The sequence below is a fragment of the Motacilla alba genome, chromosome 1A (genome assembly GCF_015832195.1).
Source record: "Motacilla alba alba isolate MOTALB_02 chromosome 1A, Motacilla_alba_V1.0_pri, whole genome shotgun sequence".
Classification (NCBI taxonomy): domain Eukaryota; kingdom Metazoa; phylum Chordata; class Aves; order Passeriformes; family Motacillidae; genus Motacilla; species Motacilla alba.
The window spans coordinates 9228954-9251869 of NC_052031.1; the positions used below are offsets into that span (position 1 = coordinate 9228954).

At 36.8% G+C, this 22916-nt stretch overlaps 1 protein-coding gene across 1 annotated transcript in view; it reads left to right on the top strand.

Annotated features, from left to right (window-relative positions):
• The first annotated feature begins 3937 nt into the window (after positions 1-3937).
• The window catches only part of SEMA3E (semaphorin 3E), a 127241-nt gene continuing 108262 nt past the window's right edge, over positions 3938-22916 (top strand). The window contains exon 1 of the mRNA XM_038154113.1: positions 3938-4107. Coding sequence (XP_038010041.1) covers positions 3993-4107 — 115 coding nt within the window. The 5' untranslated portion in view covers positions 3938-3992. The remainder of the gene's footprint in view (positions 4108-22916) is intronic.

The window sequence follows — 22916 nt, forward strand, 5'->3', positions numbered from 1 at the left end:
TTAATGGACTCTTTTATTGTATATAAAGGCTGCATATGTACACAGCAACCTTTTTTTCCCCCCTTATAAAAAAACTCATCATCTTCCTCTTTAGGATAGTGTAATTATAGGCATTCTACACTGGCAATCAAATACAGGGTTTGCATTTGAATTTTCAAATACTCTTTACTTACAGGCATGTTTGCAGGCATTTTTTTAACTTATCTGTCAGCATTTATTTAAATGGCAATTACACTACTGAAACAAACTCAGGTTTGACAGAGATCTGTTGTATTTGCCCTATTAAACAGAAAAAAAGGAGTAAACCCACCTTATTTACTCTTCAGAGACCCTTGTACTGTACTACATGAGGGCTCCATAGCTCTGGGGCTTTGTGTTTGTACTAATCTAAGACTGAATCCTAATATTTGAACATCTGTGTTGCCATCCTTCTACCTACTATTTAAAGCTGTATAGGAAAAAGTCTAACCCCTTGGGGCAAGACTGTGTACCTATTAAATTGAAAAGATACTGAGGTATAGAGCTTGACTGCCTTGCCTGAGGCCACGCATTTCTCTTGGGTTGAAATTGTGTGTACCTTTCCACCACTTGCTTTGCCACAAATCTTGTTTTGTAAGGGTGTAAGGGCTTGCAAACTTCACACAGCAATTTCTGAGTTTTAAAGAGAGGATTCACCCTGTGAGAACACAAACTTAGGGGGAAAAAATCTATCTTCTGCATGTACCTATATGAGAATTTTCCTTTTCTATTGTTCGGTTACTTTAAGGGCAGGCATCTTTCCCCATGCCCAGCAGCCATTTCCAGATTTCTTGCTGACAGCCAAAGCCTGAACACTGAGCAGCAGCTCAAGCTTCTGCCTCCGTGCCTTTGCCCCAGCCCTTCCCTCGGCAGGCAGGGAAGGAGCCTCAGGCACCCACGCAGCCCACCCTGCTTGAGAATCAGATTTCAGACAAAAAAGCTTTGTTCTTGGGCACAAATATGAAAATCAGCTTGTTTGGGTATTTCTGACTCCTCTGGAGCTCCAGCCCTGGGTCACGTTGTGTTTGTAGAGAGACAAGGAGTTGTGTAATGGCTGGGGATGTGGGGATGGAAATGCAAGTGAGTGCATGCAAGCTCAGGTTGGTGGGGGAATTGCCCTCATTTGTATGTGTGTATTTGTTTGAATAGACCTGCTGCACCCTACATCTTATCTAAATACAAAACCAGGCCCAGAGCTTCTAGCAGCTCCCTTGTGCTTCCTCCTCCAGCTCCCTTTCCCCTGCTGGAAAATGAAACCAGAACTTTAATGTTGGGGAAATTGTTTTGAATTTGCCACACTAACCTTTTTGGTATCATCTCAGGATCACCAAAGTGTACCTATTCAGTCTGTTAAGCATCTCAGATGCCAGCTGAAGCCCAGGAAAAGTAATAAATAACACCATTTAGCAGCTTGGAGAGGAGTTCTAGAGAGAGACAAGATTTGAGATATTGCACTAATATTTCCTTTACTCACTGAATATGGTTTTAGCTTTCATAGTGTGAGTTCACATTTGGATTTTTGAAAGTACATATCATAAATACAAAAAAGTATTAAATTTTCCACAACAAGATCTTTCAAAGAAAAAAAATCCATTTGGACTACCTCAGAATCAGAAATGTTTACATTTTGTAAGTTTATGATGACAGAGAATGAGTCTTTGAGAAATGTCTTAATTGGATGATTGTGGGGTGGTTTCGGTTTTCTTTTTTCTTTCAGGAAAAATGCAAATATTTCAATAGGAATTTACAATATCACAACCAAAGGGGAGTCTTCACTAACCTTAACAGGCACCAGATCATGCTGCTTTACAGCAGATCTTAATGGCCAAAGGCAGAACACCTGTATGCCTCAGTAGCACAGAAAGGTGCCAGTAATAACAATCCCATCAGGTATCCACAAACCCATCCCTGCTGAGGTCTGTGCTTGCAGGCAGAGCCTGCATTGCCTTCTCCACTGACAATAACTCGAGTACTCATGCTGAGCTACTCCCAGACAGCTGGCACATCAGCATAAAATCCACTGCAACCTGCAATTGTGTGCAAGAATTGGAGCAAATAGCTGTGTGATGTAGCTCGTGCTCCCGAGGTTCAGCTGCTGCTGGCAAAGCTTCCAGCTGATTCAAAGCAAGCCCAGGTATGTGTATGTGACCTGCTCCTGGAGAACTAACTGGTAGACATGACCTGCTCCCTGCTCCTGATTATACAGCAGCCTCCAGGAGTTCTTGGGCATTCTGTTGATTTGCTTCTGTCCTTTCACCACAGCTGCATTTTTTTTCTCTGTCCTAGTAGTTCACATATTTTTTTTTTTATTCTTGAACAGATCTGTCCTCTCCCATCCATGTATCCTGCTATTATATTTATTAGCATTTCATTATATTATTGTTCTGGGTTCTTTTCAGTTTGCTGGCATACAGACATGTCTTATTAAATCTTTCTCTCCAGATATTATTATCTTTGGTTGACTACCAATTTTTTTTTTGAGCACATTATTGTCAAATGCATATATTAGTTTTCATTTTCCTTTCTTTGTGATTCCTTTTTTGTAGAAAACAATGAGAAGTACAAAGACTTAACATGACTTTAATGCTTCATCCTATTAAAATAGTGCAATTGTTAATGTTTAAAATGCACCTTGCATAATCCTAAATGATTATATGCATGAGATCTTAATTACAGAGAACTTTATTCCTTAATTAATGTATTCCAGACATCTGTAGTTTTGATGTATAAAAACCTAGTCCTTGCCATGGGTATATTTTAAGTCACACATGCAAAAAAGAGATGAAGTTTTCTGGTACTTGTTAGCAGTGTAAGAGGTAGCTGCTTGGCACTTTTAAATCTGATGCCTTTAATCATCACAGTGCTTTGATGAGGCTTTTATATTTTTTTAAATACTGCCCAATCCTACAGGCATCTATTCAGATAAATAATTTTACTGACATATATAGATGACCTCAGGTTCCAGACTCAGAGACATATAAAATGTAAAGGGGAGAAGCTACTGTGTAACAGTACATAAGGGGGGAGAAAAATGTAAAAACCAGATCCTTTTTCTTTAAAATGAGAAAACGTATACAGCTAGACTCTTTTTACCCTGATCCACTTAGGAGCATGCTGTTTAACGACAATAAGTGACAATGTACTTAAATGGTTAATGCAAGGGTTGATCCTCCTCTAAAACTGAGCTGGGAACAAAAGCTGAAATGACTTTTTGAAAGGGAGGGACAGGAGGAATTCTGACCCTTCTCCTGGCGTTTTACAACGTGAAACCACAAAGCAATTGAGGAATCGGTGCACGGCACGTGGATTAAAACGCTTCCTAGAAGCAGCCAGGACTGTGCATTGCCTAAACCCGCCCTGAACTTTCCCAGTGAATACAGCAGCCTGACAGCCCGGCTTCCCGCTGGGTGGATCCTGCAACTCCAGGAGGGAATGGCACTTCTTGTTTTTAATTAGCAAAGGTGAAAGGTGAATTAAAACTAGCTGTTTGGCAAGTCAGAGCAAGGGGCTGAGTTCTGAGGAGCACCAAGGAGGAGGGTGCTTTCTCCTTTTCTCCGTGGTGTTTTTTTTTTTTTTTTTTCCCCTCCCTCCCTCCTTCTCTGAATGAACTGCCTTGCAGGAGGGACTGAAAATACAGCTTCTTCCTGAATCCACTGGCAGAGTTACTAAAGACAGCTCAAGACACAACACTGCAGAGTAACGCCTTGGAATGTCCTTGCACTTTATAAACAATTGTCCTAGGGAGGGAATATTTTTACATGACATTTGCACAGCTTGACAAATGGCTAGCTGAGGCTGTGTGCTGCTCTGATGAACGTTGAATTTCCCACAGAGACACCCCACAAACTGACCAAAGAGAGAGAGATCTAACTGCACTGGCATAGTGGAAGTTGGAGCCTTAAAAACACCCCAGCAAAACAACAAACAAACAGCAGCAGTTCAGTGAAGAGAGCAAGAAATTTATCTTGGGCAGGATGGCATCTGCTCAGGACCTTCTAATGCTGGCACTGTATGGCTTGTTGCTAGAGCTACCGGCTGGATGTCACGCAGCAGATACGAGGCAACCGAGGTTACGTCTGTCACATAAAGGTAGGTCAGTGTGTCAGGTTTTTAAAGACTTTGTACTGTGCAAGTTCATTGCCTTCACGGAATGTATTGCATTGGGATTAAATTATGGTCCTTTGATAGAGTAAAATGTTCTGGTTCAGAAACCCTGGGAATTGTTTCCTTGTGCTAAACTGCATCCTAGATTAACTTTACTGAATTCTGGAACACTTAAGGTACTTGTAGTGATGATTTTAGACTACTGAAATATTCTTCTACCTGAAAGTGTGTTAGATTTGCTTGTCATTCTCTCTTACTCTCCATGTTGTAAGAAGGCTGTCAGGTCTCTTATTAAGAGGGAAAGAAATGGAGAAGATAACCTGAAATTATTGCTGAATAAATGTGCATCATGTAACCCTTGAACAATTAAATGTCTGTTTCACTTTTAGAATTCTATCTGTCTACAAATACAGCTAAGGCAAAAGGACTGAATTCCTGTGCAACCATATGATTCATTTGCTAAACTAGCAAGTGTCATCATACTATAATTAAAATGAGTACCTGCCAATGTAAGTCTGCTTGCTCTTTAACTGAGTTACTCAAAGGAAAAATGTTATTTTTTCTGACATATTTATATGGAATTCTTAGAACTTTTATTTTTGCTTAAAATTATTTAACTCTCAGGTACCTGAAGGCTGAACCACCCTTCCTTAGCACCTTCAGTGTCTCTGTTCTGGATTGCATGTGATTTAAACTCTTCCCTATGATTTGCGTTTAATCCTGTATATATATAAAATACCTGTGCACAGCCACAGCATTTCAGTCTCTGCAGCAGGACATACATTTGTAGATTGTATTCTTAGGCAGGTATGACAGATGGTCATTGCAATAGGAGAAAGAAATGTAATTGTGCAAGATAAAGTGATGATTGGCCAGTCAATAATGTTTGGATATTACCTCTTAGGCATAGATGAAAACAAAATGCTTTTCTGCTGACAAAGTTGTGAATGAGCAAATTCCAATTTACTCAAGAACACTTTGATGGTTACGCAAGTGATAACTAAACTGCATCAGTGTGAAGTACATTAGAACACCTATTTTAAGAATGGCTAAGTTTTAAGAATTAGCATCTAGAGCTCCATGTGTATATAGCTTTACTCCTAACAAGGTTTAATTGTGTTTTATATAGCAAGGTAAATTACCAATTATAAGGAAGGGAGAAGCTGAATAGGATAATTGGTCTGAAAGTCTTGCTAGGAAGCCATAAGAAATGGGGTTTGCTTTTATAGGGCTATGAAATGTTTTAGAGGAAAAAAGTATTTTTCATGGGAAGCTGTCTTCTTGTAAGTAAACAATCAATTGCTCTGAATGAAATAAATCATATGACCCCCCATTCAACATAAACCGCTTTTGTTTTAACCTGTGGTTTCAGAGTACAGTAGGAATGAGTGCTAAATGCTGATTGTATAATCCTTTCACATCTCTTACTGTTGAAAATGTGCATTTGAATATTGATTTATTTCTAGATGTAACTGCTAGGGCTATAATTGTTATTGACATTTGTTTGCTTCTGATGGGGTAAGGGGGATGAGAAAAGCACAGTAAATGAGACAAATAGACCAAGTGTTATGTTGGTTCAGGACTTTGGCTTAGCTGAAAATTTTGGCAAGCTCCCCACTAGGGTGCTGTGACTATTAACTGCTTCTCTGATCACTTGTAGGAGTAATTGCTTTCCTATGGTTGGAACTAGTGTACATTTCACTGCATACTACTTCTCCTTTCAGCAGTGAGCCAGTAATTCAGCCATAACACATCATAACTCCGATATCTTCAAAGAGATCTTAAAACATCCATTTCTCACAGAGGGTCAAACCTTACCTGCCTGATGGCAGTTCCCTCAGATTCAACAACAAAAGAAGAGCTGTCCTCATAAATTCCTTGCTGTGGTCACACACATCACCATGTTATATTTCACCTTGTACAATACTCTATCACATTTTTTACCCTTAGGAAATGAGACTGATTTTACAAGCCTGGTTGCAGTCAGGGGAGTGCCTGACCACATATCCCCAGCCAAGGGTTGGGAATGGCATACCTGCCTGCCACCCTGGGAACAGCTACTGCAGCCCTCCCAGCCAGAAGAATGTAGCGACCAAGCACGAAGACAATGAGCAAATGTCACTGCTGTCCTTACTAATCAAACAGGAGCAGCAGGAGGGACCCTCATCTGAATTGCATTTGCTCCAGAGAAAGGCTGCTGTGGGTACCAGAGAGGTTAGGGAGGTTGCAAAGAGGTGGTCATGCACTCTCTGAACGAAGGTGCTTCAGCCTCTCCTGTGGGTTGCTGTTGTGGCACAGAGGATGAAGCCCACATATGCAAATTTTCAGTGTGGAGTAGCTGCAGCCCCAGATAAAAAATTCACTGCAAAGAACCTGCAACATGGAAGTTAGCAGGCCTGCAGGAATTGCAGATGTTGGTGGCTAATTGGGATTCAGGCCCTTGCAAGATAGGCTAGAGCTGACTGGAAAGTTAAAAGCTTCTGTGATTAGTATGATGAGGTTATGGACATCAGATTTTTTTTTTTTTTCTTTTTGTAATGGAAAGATATTTAAAACCAGTCCATTTCAAAGTCTTGCTTCCTTAGAGTCAAGAGACTGCTTGCACAAATTAGAGAGTCTCCTTTGATTTTTAACAATTCACAAATTATCTCTTTAAATCACATTGAAAGTGGTGCTCAGTGAAAGTGAGTTAGTAGTCTGACAGTGAGTGAGATCCTTTTGCTCTCACAGCAAACCAGACCTTCACCTGCAGTGCACACATGTCTCCAAACCCACAGCAACAAGATCAGGTCCTAACCCTTGCAGAGGGGTCGCCTGATGGATAGGAATACCACAATCCCCCTGCCAATTAAGGGATATATTGTGCAGCCCCTGTTTGACTGCATGGCCATTTACTCTGCTTCAGTGGGAGTTAATGAAAGTCCTGCATTCATGAACTACTGTTAAACCTGTCAAGTGAATGCAAACTGTAACAGTGATTTTTGCTAAGGCAGGTGATGGTCTCAATTCACAGTAAGCTCAAATGTGAATTTTGCCATTTCTTTATCTGATGTGACTTGATCCTGTAACTACCTAGCAGTCATTTTATGGTTCTAACTTCATTTTTAGTAAGTTGAGATAGGTTTATATCCAGAACTTGAAGGTGTTTTCCTCAAACCATCATCTTGTGTCCATTAGGAAATTTATATTGCAATCAGTACCACTTGTGGTATTAGTGTTATGATTGCACTAAAGGTCAGTGTTTGAAGATAACCAGCCAAGATCTGTGTACTCCAATAGCTTCACGTTGATTTGTAGAGATAAACATGTGTTATAGCTTGTTAATATTACAGAGAAATAGATTTCTGCATTATTAAGTTATAGGTTGACAACTTCATTTAAAAATCATTAGCTCATTTTACATACAGTACAGACTCTGGCTAATGAGGTGTTAATGGAAGCCAAGCTTCAGCCCCTATTCTTTATAGGCTGCTGGTTAAATTCTTTCCCAGTATCCCGCAGTTTGAGTTCTCGCAATGGGAAATATATAATTAAGGTGAAATCAGCACACACTGCGTGTTAAAAAGAAACTATTTACATTGCACATTGAAATGGATCGGGTTTCCAGAGGACAGGAGGGATATATTTTTATAAGCCTAGCAGAGCTACACTGGAAGCATGTGGGCCTGAAAGGCACATGAAGGACGTAATTGTCTAATGCAAGCATTATGCATGGTTTTCTTCACGTTTCTAATTGGTTTGGGATGGGTTTTTTTCCTACTTCATAATTATGGTAAGGAACAAAAGTAATACAGTAGGAAAATGAGATGTGGAGCCTTTAGAGTGGTCTGTACAGCTCTGTTGCTGCAATGGAGTCTGGTGCAGTTACGTGCAGCAATGTGCACATCTTGAGGGATCTGTTTTCTGTTTTACCCACTACATTCTCTTGATTGGCTTGAGGGGTTTTGGCATTACCTGACCTCAGGTTGTGTAGCTATGCACTGGACTCTGCTCTTGTCTGGAAAAAGTGTGGTTAAGAAGCAGCTGTGTCTGCCCTACCCATTGAAATATGTCTTTTTACCTGTTGTTGGAACTGCTTGCAGCTTTCTACAGTAGAGTCAAGGTGCAGCCTGCAGAAGGAGCAGACTGAACTTAGAAGGAAATCATCTGGGTTAAAAAAATGTATTCTCCAAGCACAAATATTTCAAATAGTAACATACTGCTAAGGAAGGGAGAGATGAAATGTTGCAGACAAAAACTGATACTCTCCATGTTCATAGTCAGATTTTAATACGGAAAATGTGCAATATAAAACATTTAATGTAGAAGAATTTAAGTTTTTTAGGGCTGACGAGTCATCTTGGAGGACTGAGATCTCTTACAGCAGAAAAAATATTTCATTGCCGTTTGCAGAAACTGCAGTTTTAGCACACCCGCTTTAACTTTCCTGATATTTGCAATTTTGGATTTATTGTAATTAAGACTAAGAGTTTCACCATGTTTATCCATGGTATCTTACTCTGCTCTCTAGCTAGAGGGCAGTGAAATTTACTCAGGGGCTAACAACAACAAACAAAAATGCAGGGAATATTTAGACAGTCATTTCCAAATTCTAAAGGCAAATGTGTTTCATGAAAGTATAGTATTTTCAATTAGTAATCACCTGGCCACTTAAATCATGGCTAATTAATGACTAGCCACATAACCCAGAGCTGAATCATGACTGGTTCAATTTCATACATGAAAATGTTTTCTATTTTTAACAGCTTTCACTGGTTTTGAATGACTAGGGAACAGCGGTTTTCCTACCAAAGCAAATTCAGATTCAATAAAGATGTTAATTCATGCTTGATTGTAAGTCACCTTGACTTTGTACCAAGAGAAGGAACCGACTTGTGGTCTTTGTTTATATATAGTCCAGAGAGGTCTATGTACAAAAAAAGTCGAGGATATCATATATGTATTCACACACACACACATATACGTTTAAATATATATATATATATATATATCTGTATATATATATATCTGCAAAATATGTGTGTGTATCTATGACAGATTGAAGTCTTTGTATTTCTCTACATTGAATTAAAGAGCAGTAAAATTCAAGGGTCTAGAAACTAATGGTTTATATTATGGCTCCACAAGTAAATGCTTGGGTAGAAGGGCTGATAACCACAATTATGAGTGTTTGGAAAAAACACGTGACAAGTAATATTTTATAATTCTTGAGGCCACATAGAACTCAATGTCAGATTAGAAATATCTTAGTCAAAGATGGACAGGCATCTCTAGGCCACTTATGAGGCAGAGAGGAGAGCTTTTGCACCTCCCACTGGATAGGCAACTGATTGCCTACCAACATTTAGGATAAGATTTAGGTTTATTATCTATCCATATCATGAAGGGTGACTGCTAGGAAGTTCTGGAGTGCTTACAAGTAATCCTAGAGAGCCTTGCTCACTGAGACAGGAATTTTTTGGCAGAGAATTTATGCTAGTTCCTTTCATAACTGCATTTTGTTGACAAAGGCTGCTGTAAGTATTGCTGTAGCAGAGCTCTGAAGTGATAAGTGCCATGCCGGAGATGCAAGGAGCAGAAGGTTTGCAGCCTAACATCAATCACTTTCCTGCTCCTGCTTTTAAGAACTAAGTACTATCTGAAGGTGCAAGACCAGAATATCCTGCATGTTGCTGCTTCTCTGTAGCTAACTCCCTGCTTTCAAAGTGATAACACCATCTGCTATTTTAAACGCTTCATCAGATATCGTACTCATCATTATTTCACTGAAAGCAGGCATTCTATTTTGCTTAAATGAAAAGAGGATTAATACTATTTGCATGATTTACAGGATGGTGCACAAGGGTGAGCACCTGTGTCAGGCCTTTAGAGAAACTTTTGATCATAAGTATACTAAAAGTGTACAGTGGAAATGTATATATTATTAAAACTCCTGCCCTGGTTTTCTTCTTGTAGCCAAGAAAATTTTATGAAGTTATAGCATGCAGACAGTATAATTAAAAAAATCATCATTTCTTGAAGAAATTCATAGCCTGTAGGGATAAAGATAGCAATCTTTGTTTTACAGAGAAAAAAAAGCCCTCTTGAGTATACTATTTAAAATGTTTTGTGTTGGTTAGTTAATGTTTGGCATTTATTTAAATCAGTTAAGGATTGAGAATTAAACATGAAAGAGCATGTTGAAAAAGAATGAAAATATTGCATTATAAAAATATGTAGTACTTGAGCCATAATTTCAAACTCCTCTTAAGAAAGGACTTAACTAATTTTGAAGAAACAATATTTGAGAAGTTTTAAAAATAAACTCCATCTTTAAATTGGTGAGAAATTTAAATTGTCATCACTAAGATTCAGTTTGAGGACTGAATCTACTGAGCCTACTGTATACATTAAAACAAAGGAAACCACTATGATTCTCTCAGAGCACAATTTTAAAACCAATATGTTTATCTCACATTGACAAATTCCATCTTTCCCTTGATCTTGGTTCTTCTGATCACCCTCAAGGCTACAAATTCTTATTTTGGAAGAGAAATTTCTCCTTGTTACAACTTCAATTGAAAGCTGACTTCAATGTGCTTTTCCTCTAAGCATTTTCTTCTTAGTTTAAGCTATAAATTGATATGCTTTCACTCATGCTGCATCCCTTTGGCAAACTGTTTTATAGCAGTCTAAAGACTATTTTTTCCGCTTTCAAAACAATGTAAAGCAGGAATGTACCATTATGTATTCAGTTTTTTCTTAACCTGTGATGATTTTCATACTTATAAAAATCACCCAAGCAAAAGTATTTTAAGATAAATTGTGTTTGGTGGGTTTTTTTCATTTTTTGAAACACAATGTTAAAAATATAATGAGTGGTTTCTCTGGTTTGTCAGAGGGGTTCTTTGTGGCATTTTGATGCTAGACCTCTTCAAAGGATTTGTAAATTGCAGCGCATTACAATCAAGCATCCAAATGCACTGCTTGGCTGCACTGCTCTTTGTGAATGTATAACCTTAGTGACAAATCTTTGTTCCTTTTCTAGTCTACTCATTCTTATTTTACCTGAAATTTAGAGGACCTCCAGAATGTAATGGCATGTCAAAGGTTCCTTTTACAGTTTCTGTGCAAGTATGTACAGGAGGTCTGCAACCACAAAGTTGTCAAAGGGATGCCTGCCAAACATCTTGGCCCTGGCATGACACCCAGCCTGTGTGTGCAGCCAATAGCTGCAAAACTTGATTCACTCATGTAGCTGCAAAATAATTTTTGATGAAATAAAAGTTGAATCTCATCTTTAAATTATTTTTTATTAGTCTCAGGTGAAAGCAGAGAATTGGCAGTTGTTTGTGTCATGTCTTTCTACCCTGTCTCGCTAGAGCACTTGGCGTGCTTTACTGCCTCTTCTGTCAATCAGAATCTGCTCAACTCTTATTAAAAGTCAACAAGAGTCCTCCAGTTACATGTAATGATCTAAGATTTGTTGCTGAATGCAGTGTTGTGTTTCAGACTGAAACTTCATTTGCCCTGTGGAAGTGCCAACCTTTTCCCTTTTAAACTCCAGCAGAACAGAAACAATTCTGTGTACCAGGAAGCAGCAATACTCCATGGGGTTGTCTTTGCTTGTCCATGGAGAAGCACAGTGCCATAGCACCCTCTGTAACTCACCTGCCTGCTACTCATTGGCTCTTGGCACTGAGACCTCCAGTATCAAGGAAAGGATTAAATACTGGTTTTGTAAATTTCTGCATGGTCAATGCAAAAGAAACCTTCTAATGGTCAAATGGTAAAGCCTTGTTTGACATAGACATGTAACATTTGAAAATTATATTACCTTTCTTGGTTGAATTTTCACATCAGAAATTCCTAATTTTGAAAGAAACTTCATAGTCAAGGAAGATTATATGAGAAGCATGAGACTTGTCTGCTTTGTGGGATCTATTGTAATATAGTTCAAGGGATCTTTATGAATATTTAATGTCAAAATACAGAAGACAATTAAAGGCCAAAAATTTCATTAATGAAAAATAAAAAAAAAACAAACCACCTGAACTCAACCAGAAAATATCTAGTATCCAAAAATGGGAAAAGACAAAAATATCACTGACAGCTTCTCCTATCTCTTTGGCCTGAGAAAAGATGTTCATTATTTATAATAATTTGATGACAGGCTATATACAATACTCTTCAGACTGTGATTTGGCAGGAATAGATACGAAAAAAGGTTGTTTATGGTCCGTGTGAAATCATGTTGCTAGCGTTTTTACTACATCAGTAATGAAGAATTTCAGGTTTTAGCAGACTTGCTTGTTCAGCATTTGCAGTTTACCTTCTCTTTCTATTTTTTTAAAATCCCCAATAATATATTTAAATGTAAGCATAAATCCTCAACTCGTGCTAGACTCCTCTAATATGATGATGGGTCTTTTTTTTTCTTTTTTATTTTTTTCCCCTGCCCAAAAAATAATTCTCTAAACCAAGGGACCAGTGCTTGGAAGATAGGCATTCAGTGAAAGAAGATTTAACTCCTGTTCACATCCTTAATGTATCTGTTCTCTACTTCTTCTGTGTTTATTTTCATCTAAAGGATTCCTGACTTCATACTGTGAAGCAATTGAAGCTTCCGTGGGGAGTCAAACAATAGGGTTTTTACTGTTGCTAAGTTTGCTTTATAAGCTCTTTCTTACAACACATTTGTTTAATAGGCCTAGTAAAGTGGTGAATGCAGCTGTAAATATATCTTTTATTTGTTGATGTGCAATAAACATCACAAGGATTTTGGTCTTTTCTTATTCTGATCTTCCTGACACTGCTGAAAGGAAATGGTACAAAATGAATGAAAAGTGCCTTAAACTGATTGCAGAAAACAACAGACCCCACATACCTAAGGGTTAGTACCTTGTTTCTCTTTTAACAGATGGTTTCTCCCAGCAGTGTTACTAAAACTTAATAATAGCAAAATAATAGGTTTCTTGATGTGAGGGAACTATTCCAGATAGCGCTATTCACTGGGGTCATCGCTGAAGGTCATTTTTCTTCCAGAAAGCTAAAGGTTAGCAAGTGTTGCTCAATTCCATGAGCTCCTACAACCCTTTATTTATGATTAAGCTAAGTGCTCTCCTGTGGGTGTGTGGTAAAAGCCAAGAGTAAAAGAAAATAAACCCATTCCTTTATATATTAAATATTTCATCTTAGTTGATTGAGAATGGTATGATGCAAAGCTTGAAAATATGTGCTGTCTGGGAGCCCAGAAAGACATAAGCTGTCTTGGAGATCTTGTTCTTGTTAATGTTGTTGCTGAGAAAATGTCCTGTCTTTACGTGCCCATGTTTACATGCAGTTGAGCCATTATTCTCTCTTCTCTGCTTATCTTAGGCATGGCCATGTCCTCCTGCATATTTTCAGGTTACACAAGCATCTGGGATAGCAGTCATTTCTAAACACACTATTGAGAAGGTGTTAAAGTATTCAGCAGGTTCAGCAGTTATTATAGCTCATAACCAGGCTGTAAACAGTCCCAAGCACTTTACTGATTCCATAGTATTCCTTGTCGAGTGACTGCAGCTTCTGTGGTTTAACACTCAAGCTCTGCAGTGGGTTATTTAATTTCTAGAAGAATGGAGTTTTTGTAAATAATATGCTTCACATTTAGAAGTCAAAGTTGCAGTAAAGAGTGTTTCTCCAACAATGGCTCTGAATGCAGTATACTGTCCTTAAATTCTGCTGGTAAATATATGAAACCTTTATTAAAAAAGCAGAGTAACTAATACAAAAATTGAACAGAGAGCTTATTTCACTAATTACAATAGCAAACCTCCCATAAACTTTTGTGACTACAAAGTTGTCAGGATATTCCTTGCTCCTGACCTTAGTCTCTGATAGAGGTGACCCATTTGGTCATTGTGTTCCACCTGGAGGTGTATTTCTGTCTGTTGAGTTTAGAGGGAGAATAGTGGTCAGCTTAAACCAGAGTCCTTACATTTCAATAAAACTAAGTAAAATGAATTTGGGAAGAATGTCTGATGATTAGTCTAGCATGTTATACATGCAAGGATAAAGAATGTCTGAGAATTACTTAATGCAGAGTTTACAAGCTGCAGTACTATTGCCGTGAGAAACTATAAGTGAAGATATTATTCCTAAGTAGTGTGCCTTTGATCTAATAATGGTCTGGAGGAAGAAAATGGAAGTGTAGTCATTTGAGCAGTGACCTGAGCAGTGTAAGTTGCTCCCAGAAATGCTGGACACAATTTTCTCTGGACCACAGTAATGACTGATGTGCTCTGCACCTGCTTCCATGCACAATATGCTGATTTAGATTGAGCATGACATGCTTAGGTTAAGCAGCTTTCAGAACAGTTTAAAATAGATTGATGTACTTTTGTCTGAAATAGGTGAGCCACTCACAGCTGTCTGCCATAGCTCAGCTATTCCTTGGGAAAGAAGCAGTAAAAAACTACTAGGGGTTAGGTAGAAGCTGTGTAAGTTATTTCCACTGCACATAAACTACTTTAGAACTGTATCCTGAAACTTTGGTTCTATAAGTATTTGATCTTATGTGTTTACTTGTAATTATACAAATTGCTTCTTTCACTGAAAGTTAAGTTGGGGTTTGTTTGCAAGATAAAAATCTACGGCATGGATTCTTTGAGGCCATCTCTGTAGTGTGATCCATTAAAATCAATCATGACAAAAGTTGTTCTATTTTGCCCACACCCCAGGCATTACAAAGAATCTTGAAAATTTGAAAATTTTGGTTTATGTGTAAAATTTCATTTTCTATTTTATTCTATAGTTAAATGCTTATGGGAAATCTTGAGAACTACAACTTACTGTCCTCCTTTGTCATAAGGAAAATGGTATTTCCAGAAGATGCTTCTTCGAGGCTTTTATAGAGCACTGTAATATGTGTGGGTACATGTCACTTAGAATTGTGGAATAAATTGTACAAGTGCTATATGTGGTCTCTGTAATTTTCTTGACATGGAACAACCCTTACTTTCTTAGAAAAGGTAACAGATTACTTCATAATATCAGGCTAATCAATTTTTTTTTTTTTGTGGTTTCACATTTACTGCTTTAATGTGTAATAGTACTAAAATCCTTGAGCTGTAAAATTAGATGTCTGGGCTGTTGAAAACTCCTTGTACTTCTAATTTAAGAGTAAAACAAAACAAAAAACTTACAGCATAGAGATTGTACGAACACTAGTTATTATTATTTTCCAATCTTGTGAAACAGTTCCTGAAGTGTGCTGTGAATTTGATAGCAGCATAGAAATGCTTTACCTTGGGATTGTTGAAAGGTAACAGAGATATTGACATTTCCTGATATCTGATACCAGTGCCTGGGAGTGTTGCAGGACCCATGGGGAAAATCTGAGTTAAACTTGTCATGTCTTAGCATGTTTTAGATTTTAAATTGTGTATACTATAAATTAACGTGCAGAAAGTAGGTTTCTAACCTATGATGAAAAGGTGCTCCAGAGATTTCTGAATTAGTCATACATTATATGCAGGACTGTAGCCCTGCTTCAGCCCTGTTGGAGTGCTTTGGCCTCTGCATTCAGCTGTTCACAACATGGTGATAAGTTTCTACAGGTGTTGATATCCGTGTGAATTCTGTCTCAGTGGTTTTGCTTTGTAAGTGTTTGGCCCTTCAGTCTTCAAGGTCTGCTTTTGCTAGAGATTTTAATTTTGATGGCAGAGGTTAGCTGTTACAGCATCCACCTGAGCACCATAATTATGGTTGCAGACACATCACAGTAGCACAGGGAGAGAATGTGTTTCTGTTGGCATCTCGAGTCCTGCAGTTGGTTCACAGGAATTGTAACAATGCTGATACTGCTTACTCACTACAGAATTGTTTACAGACTTTTAGAAATGCATTTGAGAGCACTAGAGTGTGGAGGTAGATCCTGAGAGCAGGTTCCATAATTGCATTTTGAAGCTGTGCTGATCTTAATGCTTGTTCATTGGACAAGACTTGCTTTTAACCTATCAGTTCCTAACCTAGACAAATACTGATTTTTAATCCTTAAAAAGACCTCACACCTGCTGAAATGTAGAGATGAACCCAAATAAAGACGTCACAACTGATGGTTGGTATCTGTCTTGGATGGTGAAATCCAGAGATCCGATATGATGCTTACAGAAGTTATAGTACCTAAGAAACTTGTCTTTAAACCAAATATTTTTATAATTAAGCTATTTGTTTTTTGGAAAGTCAAGGACATTTATTTCATTGAGAGGTTTTTTTGTTGAGTTTGTTTGGTCACCAATAATGTGTGATCACCGGTTAGATTTGAGAAATCTGGACTCATTTGAAATTTTATGGAAAACTTTCAGCAGGCTCCTGGGATGTATTTAAGTCTTGCTAAACCTCGTAATTTGCTTCCCAGCAGAATTATGTGACCTACATGGAGACTAAAACTTACTTCCAACTACCTATTGTTTTATCTCATGAGACTGAAATACCTTTGAGTAGTGTGACACTGGCAATAAGGCATATGAACAAAGAAATGCCTCAATAGCAGGCTGTCATTAAAGAAGATAAACTTGGAAATGAAGGATGTATTCTATACTCCCATATCCTTGTATCACATGTCCCTTGGCTTTTTTCTGTTCTTTCCTCTACTGAAGTAGTCTGAGATGTTATTTTCTTTATTACTGGCTTTTAAAATATCTTCACTTTTTTATTAAGTCTCCTAATTCTTCCAAAGTTATACTCACTTTTCCTCATCCCTAATATTTTCCTACTGCAGATATAAGGGCATCCCAGGCACTAAGGTCTCTTTATAGCAGCTATATCCCTCTCATGGAACCTTCCACAGTATTTCTTCAACTCTTTTTGTTCATTAAACACTTATTTGGCTTTCTAGGTGGGCCAGTAACAGCACAGGTATGGTTGTTTCTGCATGGACTTCTTGACCAGTTAGTTTGCTTGTGCTAATTTACAGTTAATTGGCCTGCTCATTGTATTAGTTGTCTAATGATTTTGTTCTCCGTTTTTAAGGGACTAATGGAGTATTTCTATTTCTTAGCTGCTGACTTTCAGGAAACTTGGAAAAACTTGATGTTTTTTAGACTGCCCATACTCCTCACTCTCTTTCCACAGAATATAAAATTGGTCAGTGGGATCTGATGTGTCATAGGGAACAACGGTTGTGTCACCAATTAGCAGAGTGCTCCAGAACACCTGATTTTCTAAGGAAATTAGATTTGTTTGCATCACAAGGCAATAAAATAATTTTTACTGTGATAAATCGTTCCTCTCTTTTGGTCCTTCCAAACTGATAATTCTGTAGAGAAGTCTGATAACCGCTGTCATTTCAGTGACAACATAATTATCTTTTCCAATCTTTCCTATGGATATTTCAGTCTCCTGTGTTGCAGGTAGCTGTTTCTGTGGAATCTACGTTATATCTAATCATGATTTAGCCTGAAGGTATTTTCTTATTTAATGAATTAAAGGCACTAAATCAATATTCTTAAGGATTAAGAGAATTAAAATTAATAAAAACACGGGAATTTGTTTTGAAGGTTTTTGGCAGTGAATTGAAGACAGTGCAATAAATGAGTATTTAGAAGCTATTTTCCTTGCTACTACTTGCTTTCAAATGGGTTAGAATTATTATCCTAGCCCTTTCCTCTAGGATTTTGACATACTTTTATTCCCAGGGGAGTCGTAGTGATGTACATACATATAAAGATTTCTGGAATATTAAAGCAAGAAGCCAAGGAATGATGGAGGTATCCTAGATCAATATAATGCTAAAGGAAAAGAACCTTTGGAAAAAAAGACCACATAAATTCTATATGACTGAAAGATGAGAGTCCTCGCTAGATAAACATTTGCACTGGATGTTTAGAGAAGACCATAGAACTGAGGTACTGAGATGGGGCTTCATCTACCCTTAATCAAACCCACTATATCAGTATTGGCAATATTTTCCCAAAAGACTTGCTAACATGAAAATTTCAAGAAAAGAAGGACCAGGCTGGCAGTTGAAAAGTGCATTAGACAAGCAAGCTAAAAAATACAATCTGTGGGTATCTGAGCACATTCTACTTTAGGAGTAATAAAAAAAAAAAAGGCATTCTGTATTTACTTTGCATTATCTTAGATGGTGTCATTCTCAGCTCAGACTGATAAACTAGTAATAAATTGTTATATGCTTTGCTAACAAACAGGTTTTTTATCTGTAGTCTCTAAAGTTTTTAAGTGAAGCATTTCAGTTAAAGTGCCTTGAGATACTGAGTTAGATAAATTAACCTTTTTCCTTGTATTGATTGTGCTGTAAATGCATTCCAAAAATTCTAGTGTCCTGATGAAACCAATTTTTTTCCTTGAGCTGCTACCATTTGTTCTTTTGTAATGTTTATCTAGATACTGTTAATTAACTTCAATTTTACAGATAGTTTAGGAATGTTAAAATGAGCCTTGTCCTATCTCAGTTGTCAGAAACAGTAGCAATGCTTTGAAAAAGTAAATGGCTGTTGTCTTTCAGTTTTAGTCTCCACAATAATGCTTTGTTTTGTTCACAGAGAAGTATTTAATTCAGAAATTTCATATGAACTGATTTAGTGATGACTGCCATTTTAATATATTGAGATACAACATTTTTCTTTGAAATCCCATGTTTTGAAAGATTATTGGAGATTTATTAATTAGAGACTTTTAAGAATAAGTCATAGTTTTTGAAAATTATAGTGTTCAGCATTGCATAAAATTCTTGGAAACAATATCTTTTCAATGTTTCAAATATGGGAAAAAATGTGCAGTAAATTGAAAGAGCTTTGCACTTATTTCTGGAAATATTACCTGCTTTTTTGGAAAATCTCATCTGCCATTATAAGAGCTCACAAGTTGGCAAAATTCCTTTTTTTTGATGAATGTCAATAAGTACTAAAAATTTAACATATTATCAGTGACTTTAAATGATATTTTTTCTCTAGGACAGAGGTTTATCATCATTACTTGAAACAAATATGTCTTGGAAAGGTATTTAATTAAATTACTGTGATGAAGAACAAAGCAAATGTTCAGTTTCTCATTTATTCCAAAGTAGCATTGGTTACATGAATTCTTCTGTAGAGAACGTCCCTGGTTTGGAGTTTGTCTACAAATTCTTCAGATTTGATGTTACCTTTGCAATTCACACATGCAGGGCTCAGGAAGAGTTTCCAGTGGTTTAACAAATGATATGGCATCTAAGTGCACATTTCCAGCCTGCTGAAAATATAAATTAAACTAACTTCATAGCATTGTTGGTAATTTGAGGCTAAAATTACTTGATTCAGAGGTATTCGTGCTAACTTGTTACCTCACCATAACTTGGTCATGTATCAAATCCCCCTCAGTTCCTGTTCATGACTGATTCTCTCTGTTGGCCTCAATGGGCTATTTGTTTCTTTTGAAAAGGTTTCTGCTTAATGCAAAAAAAAAGAGTCCAAGACTCTTTTTGCTTTATTAGTGGAGTTTTTAAAATTCATTTTCCTGATTCTTCAAGGCCCAGAAATAGTTATGATTAGTATCATGTGTTTATGTAGCTTCCAGCTAGTAATAGAAGGATTTAAGTTAATTTTGTATTATGTGGGTCCTGTTATTTTTGGTATAAGTTTCATTTTTGTTTTGGTTTTAACTGTCTTCTGAAATGCCATATCTTAGGTTATTTTTAAAAATATGTTATATTATATTATTGCTGCTCTAAAAAACTAAATTTAATTCTGGTTTGATCACTGTTACTTAATATCTCAAGTATAATTTTTTTTTTACTATTTTTGATTAAAACTTCCTTTTATATGTTCTAAAACAAGCCATTCCAAGAAGGAAGCATTTAAATAGAATTTCTTTAGATGTTTTCTATATTATGCCAGATAATTAACAAAAGCCATATCCAATATATGTTTTAATATCATATTATTCTTTTCTATATCATCACTATCTTAGCCAAGACCATGCCTTTAACATTCTCTCCAGTAGAAGTAGTAGTAGAAGTATCTTTATGGCCCTCTCTGTGTACTTTACATTAATTTAAGAAATAAATTCACTTTTCATATTTTAGAATACATGTACTTTGTTTCAACAGTTGCATTAGATGTAGGTTCTTGTTTGAATACTCTGGAAGTGTTTCCACCCACTCTTTTGTGGTGTATTCCTCTTCCTCGATTTTGGGAACTCTGGATAAAGAAATGCTTAAAGAGTTTTACAAAAGAGGAGTTTCTGTACTGTCTGTTTGTTTGGGTTTTTTTGGTTTTTTTTTTAAGTTGGAAAAAAAAAGTTGAAAATACAGAAAGCAACAGTTAAATTTTCAGCTCAAGGTATAGGATTTAGTTGTGCCAGGAGAGGTTTATATTGGATATTTCTACATGGAAGGAGTTGTCAAGCATTGAATTAGGCTGCCTAGAGAAGTGTTTAGATGGAGTGTTTAGGTTTAGTGGTGGGTTGGCAGTGCTGGGTTGGTGGTAGGACTCAAGGATTTTAGGGGCCTTTTCCAACCTAAATCATTCTATGATTCTTTGTTTTGTGATGTTTGAAAAGACACAGGCCCACCATTTCTTTCAACTCAGTCAATCTGGTCCTAATAGCATTCAGGAAAGAAAATATAAAACATATTTTCTGCAGGAGAGAATGGATTTTTTTTTTTTGTCTCTTGATGGACAATTTGGATGCAGGTTTTAAGGTTGCTTTCTCCCTCTTTTATTGTTTTAGTGTGTAGTTTTTGTTTTTGTTTTGTTTTGTCTGTTTTTTCTAAGACTCCATGGAGAATGGCAGAAACTAGAGGCAGACTTCATGTTCTTCTTAGCATAAAATGGTCAGATACCTGTTTATTATATTCTTTCTCTATCCTTCTATTATATCGAAAATACCAGAATTAAACTGACATCCAGGCCTGGTATCAAAACAAACATTCCTTTATTCCCAGTTTTTCTTATTCTCCTTTCTGGTGCTTGCACTATAATTTGGCAAGGTCGTGCTAAGGTAATGACTGGCAATGGACTGTAACTGCATTTCTTGGCCACTTTTTTATTTGCAACTTTTTTTATGGTGCTCAGGTTGCTCTAGGAAGTTGGAAATTGTGTTGTGTTCTGTAGCCTGTACTGATGTCTGGAATATCAGTAACTCCTGGTGGTTCTCCTAAACCATACACTTGTTTTAAGATTACTTTTAGTTTTCAATGGATTTCAATAAGAATTTACAATGGCAATGAGAACAGAGACATCAAATTGCCCTTCAATTGCAGAAGGCATAAAAACTCTGACTGGTGTGTATTCCAGAGCAGCAGCAGTTGCAATGCTGTTAACCTATTTAGATAAGGAGAAACCTCTACAAATTTTCTGGAAATTTGTCTATTATTTAAAACATAATCTGAGAATACAACATGTTTGTGGCAGTAGAACTGTATAACTTTTGGCTTCCAAAGCTGTCAACCTTTTTCAGAGATACACTTTACTTTTTTATTTGCTCCTTTAGATTTCCACTGCCTGGAAAAAATCTAAAGAATTTTAGTAACAATAAGTTTTGTGTTAACTCTGAGACATGGACAACCAATGACTGAATTCATAGTTGAAATGATTCAACTTTTGATCTAAGAAAAATGTCTCAATCTGCAATAAATTCTTGGGTAAAATGTACATGGCTGAGCTACTAGATTATATTTCTGATGTACTGTTATGGCTATCCAGAGTTTATTAGCAGATGAAAATTTCTTCTATTCTTGGATTATCTGGAGAAAGAGAGACATAGCTGTACAGAACAATACATCATTCATGACTACTGAATAAGTGGAGTGTTTTTGTTTTCCCAAGCTGAGCATTTCTAAATTGAATATTCTTTTGTGTTTGTTGTCTGTGTTAAAAACATGGATTCTCTTGGTTAAAGATTTTTTAATGATGACTGATGATAAAAGAATATGTGGAATTTGTTCTGTGTTGTTAAAATCAGTGCATAATGAATTCAGAAATATCTAATGAATAATGCATTGTATTCTATGTAATTTCAAGTTTAACTTGTCTCTAAGATGATGATCAAATAGTTCTAGAAAAATATTCTATATAAAAAGGGGAAGAGGAAGGACAAGACCTTCCTACTTAAATATACATCCCATTTGTATTAATTATTGTATGCATTAAGGCCAAACTTGAACAAGATTTGAGCTATATATCACATGAGGAAGTTCAGTATATTATCAGAACATGTGTTTAGGACTTCTGTGAACATATCCTCTGACGTTTTAGTGCTTCAGCTGGCTGGATCTCTTGTGATCTTTTCCAAATTTTGAGGCAGCTTGGGTTTGGAAGCTGAATCAGTTTTGCTTTCACTATATCCTCACTGCAAAATCAGGGCAAAACTAGTTCACATACCAAAGCCCAAACTGGGCTTTTCACTTCAATTGCAGTTTTCCTAAACTAAGCTCAAGGTTTCTTGTGTGAATGAGAACCTAGGAGAAGCCCACATTAACACTAAAGAAGAAGCATGAAGTGTGATACTTTCAAATGTTACCTCTTTCTTTCTGTTCACAGTTAATTGTCTTGGAGATGTTAGAAATATGCTGGTGAATTTGTATTGTTTGGGAACTTAAGTTGATTTTAGGCTCTGGTGGTTACTAATCATATTTGTGTAGAATATTCCATTTTAATTCATAAAATAGTATGATTAAGTAATTTTTCTAGATTTATATGCACCCACACCCAGTTTTTGGTTGTTTATGATTCTTCAGTCCATTTGAACTGTTCCTGTAGTGGTTTGCTCTTAAGACTATTGCTGGACTTATAAGAGAAAAGGGATATTCTATGAGCACCCTCTGAAAA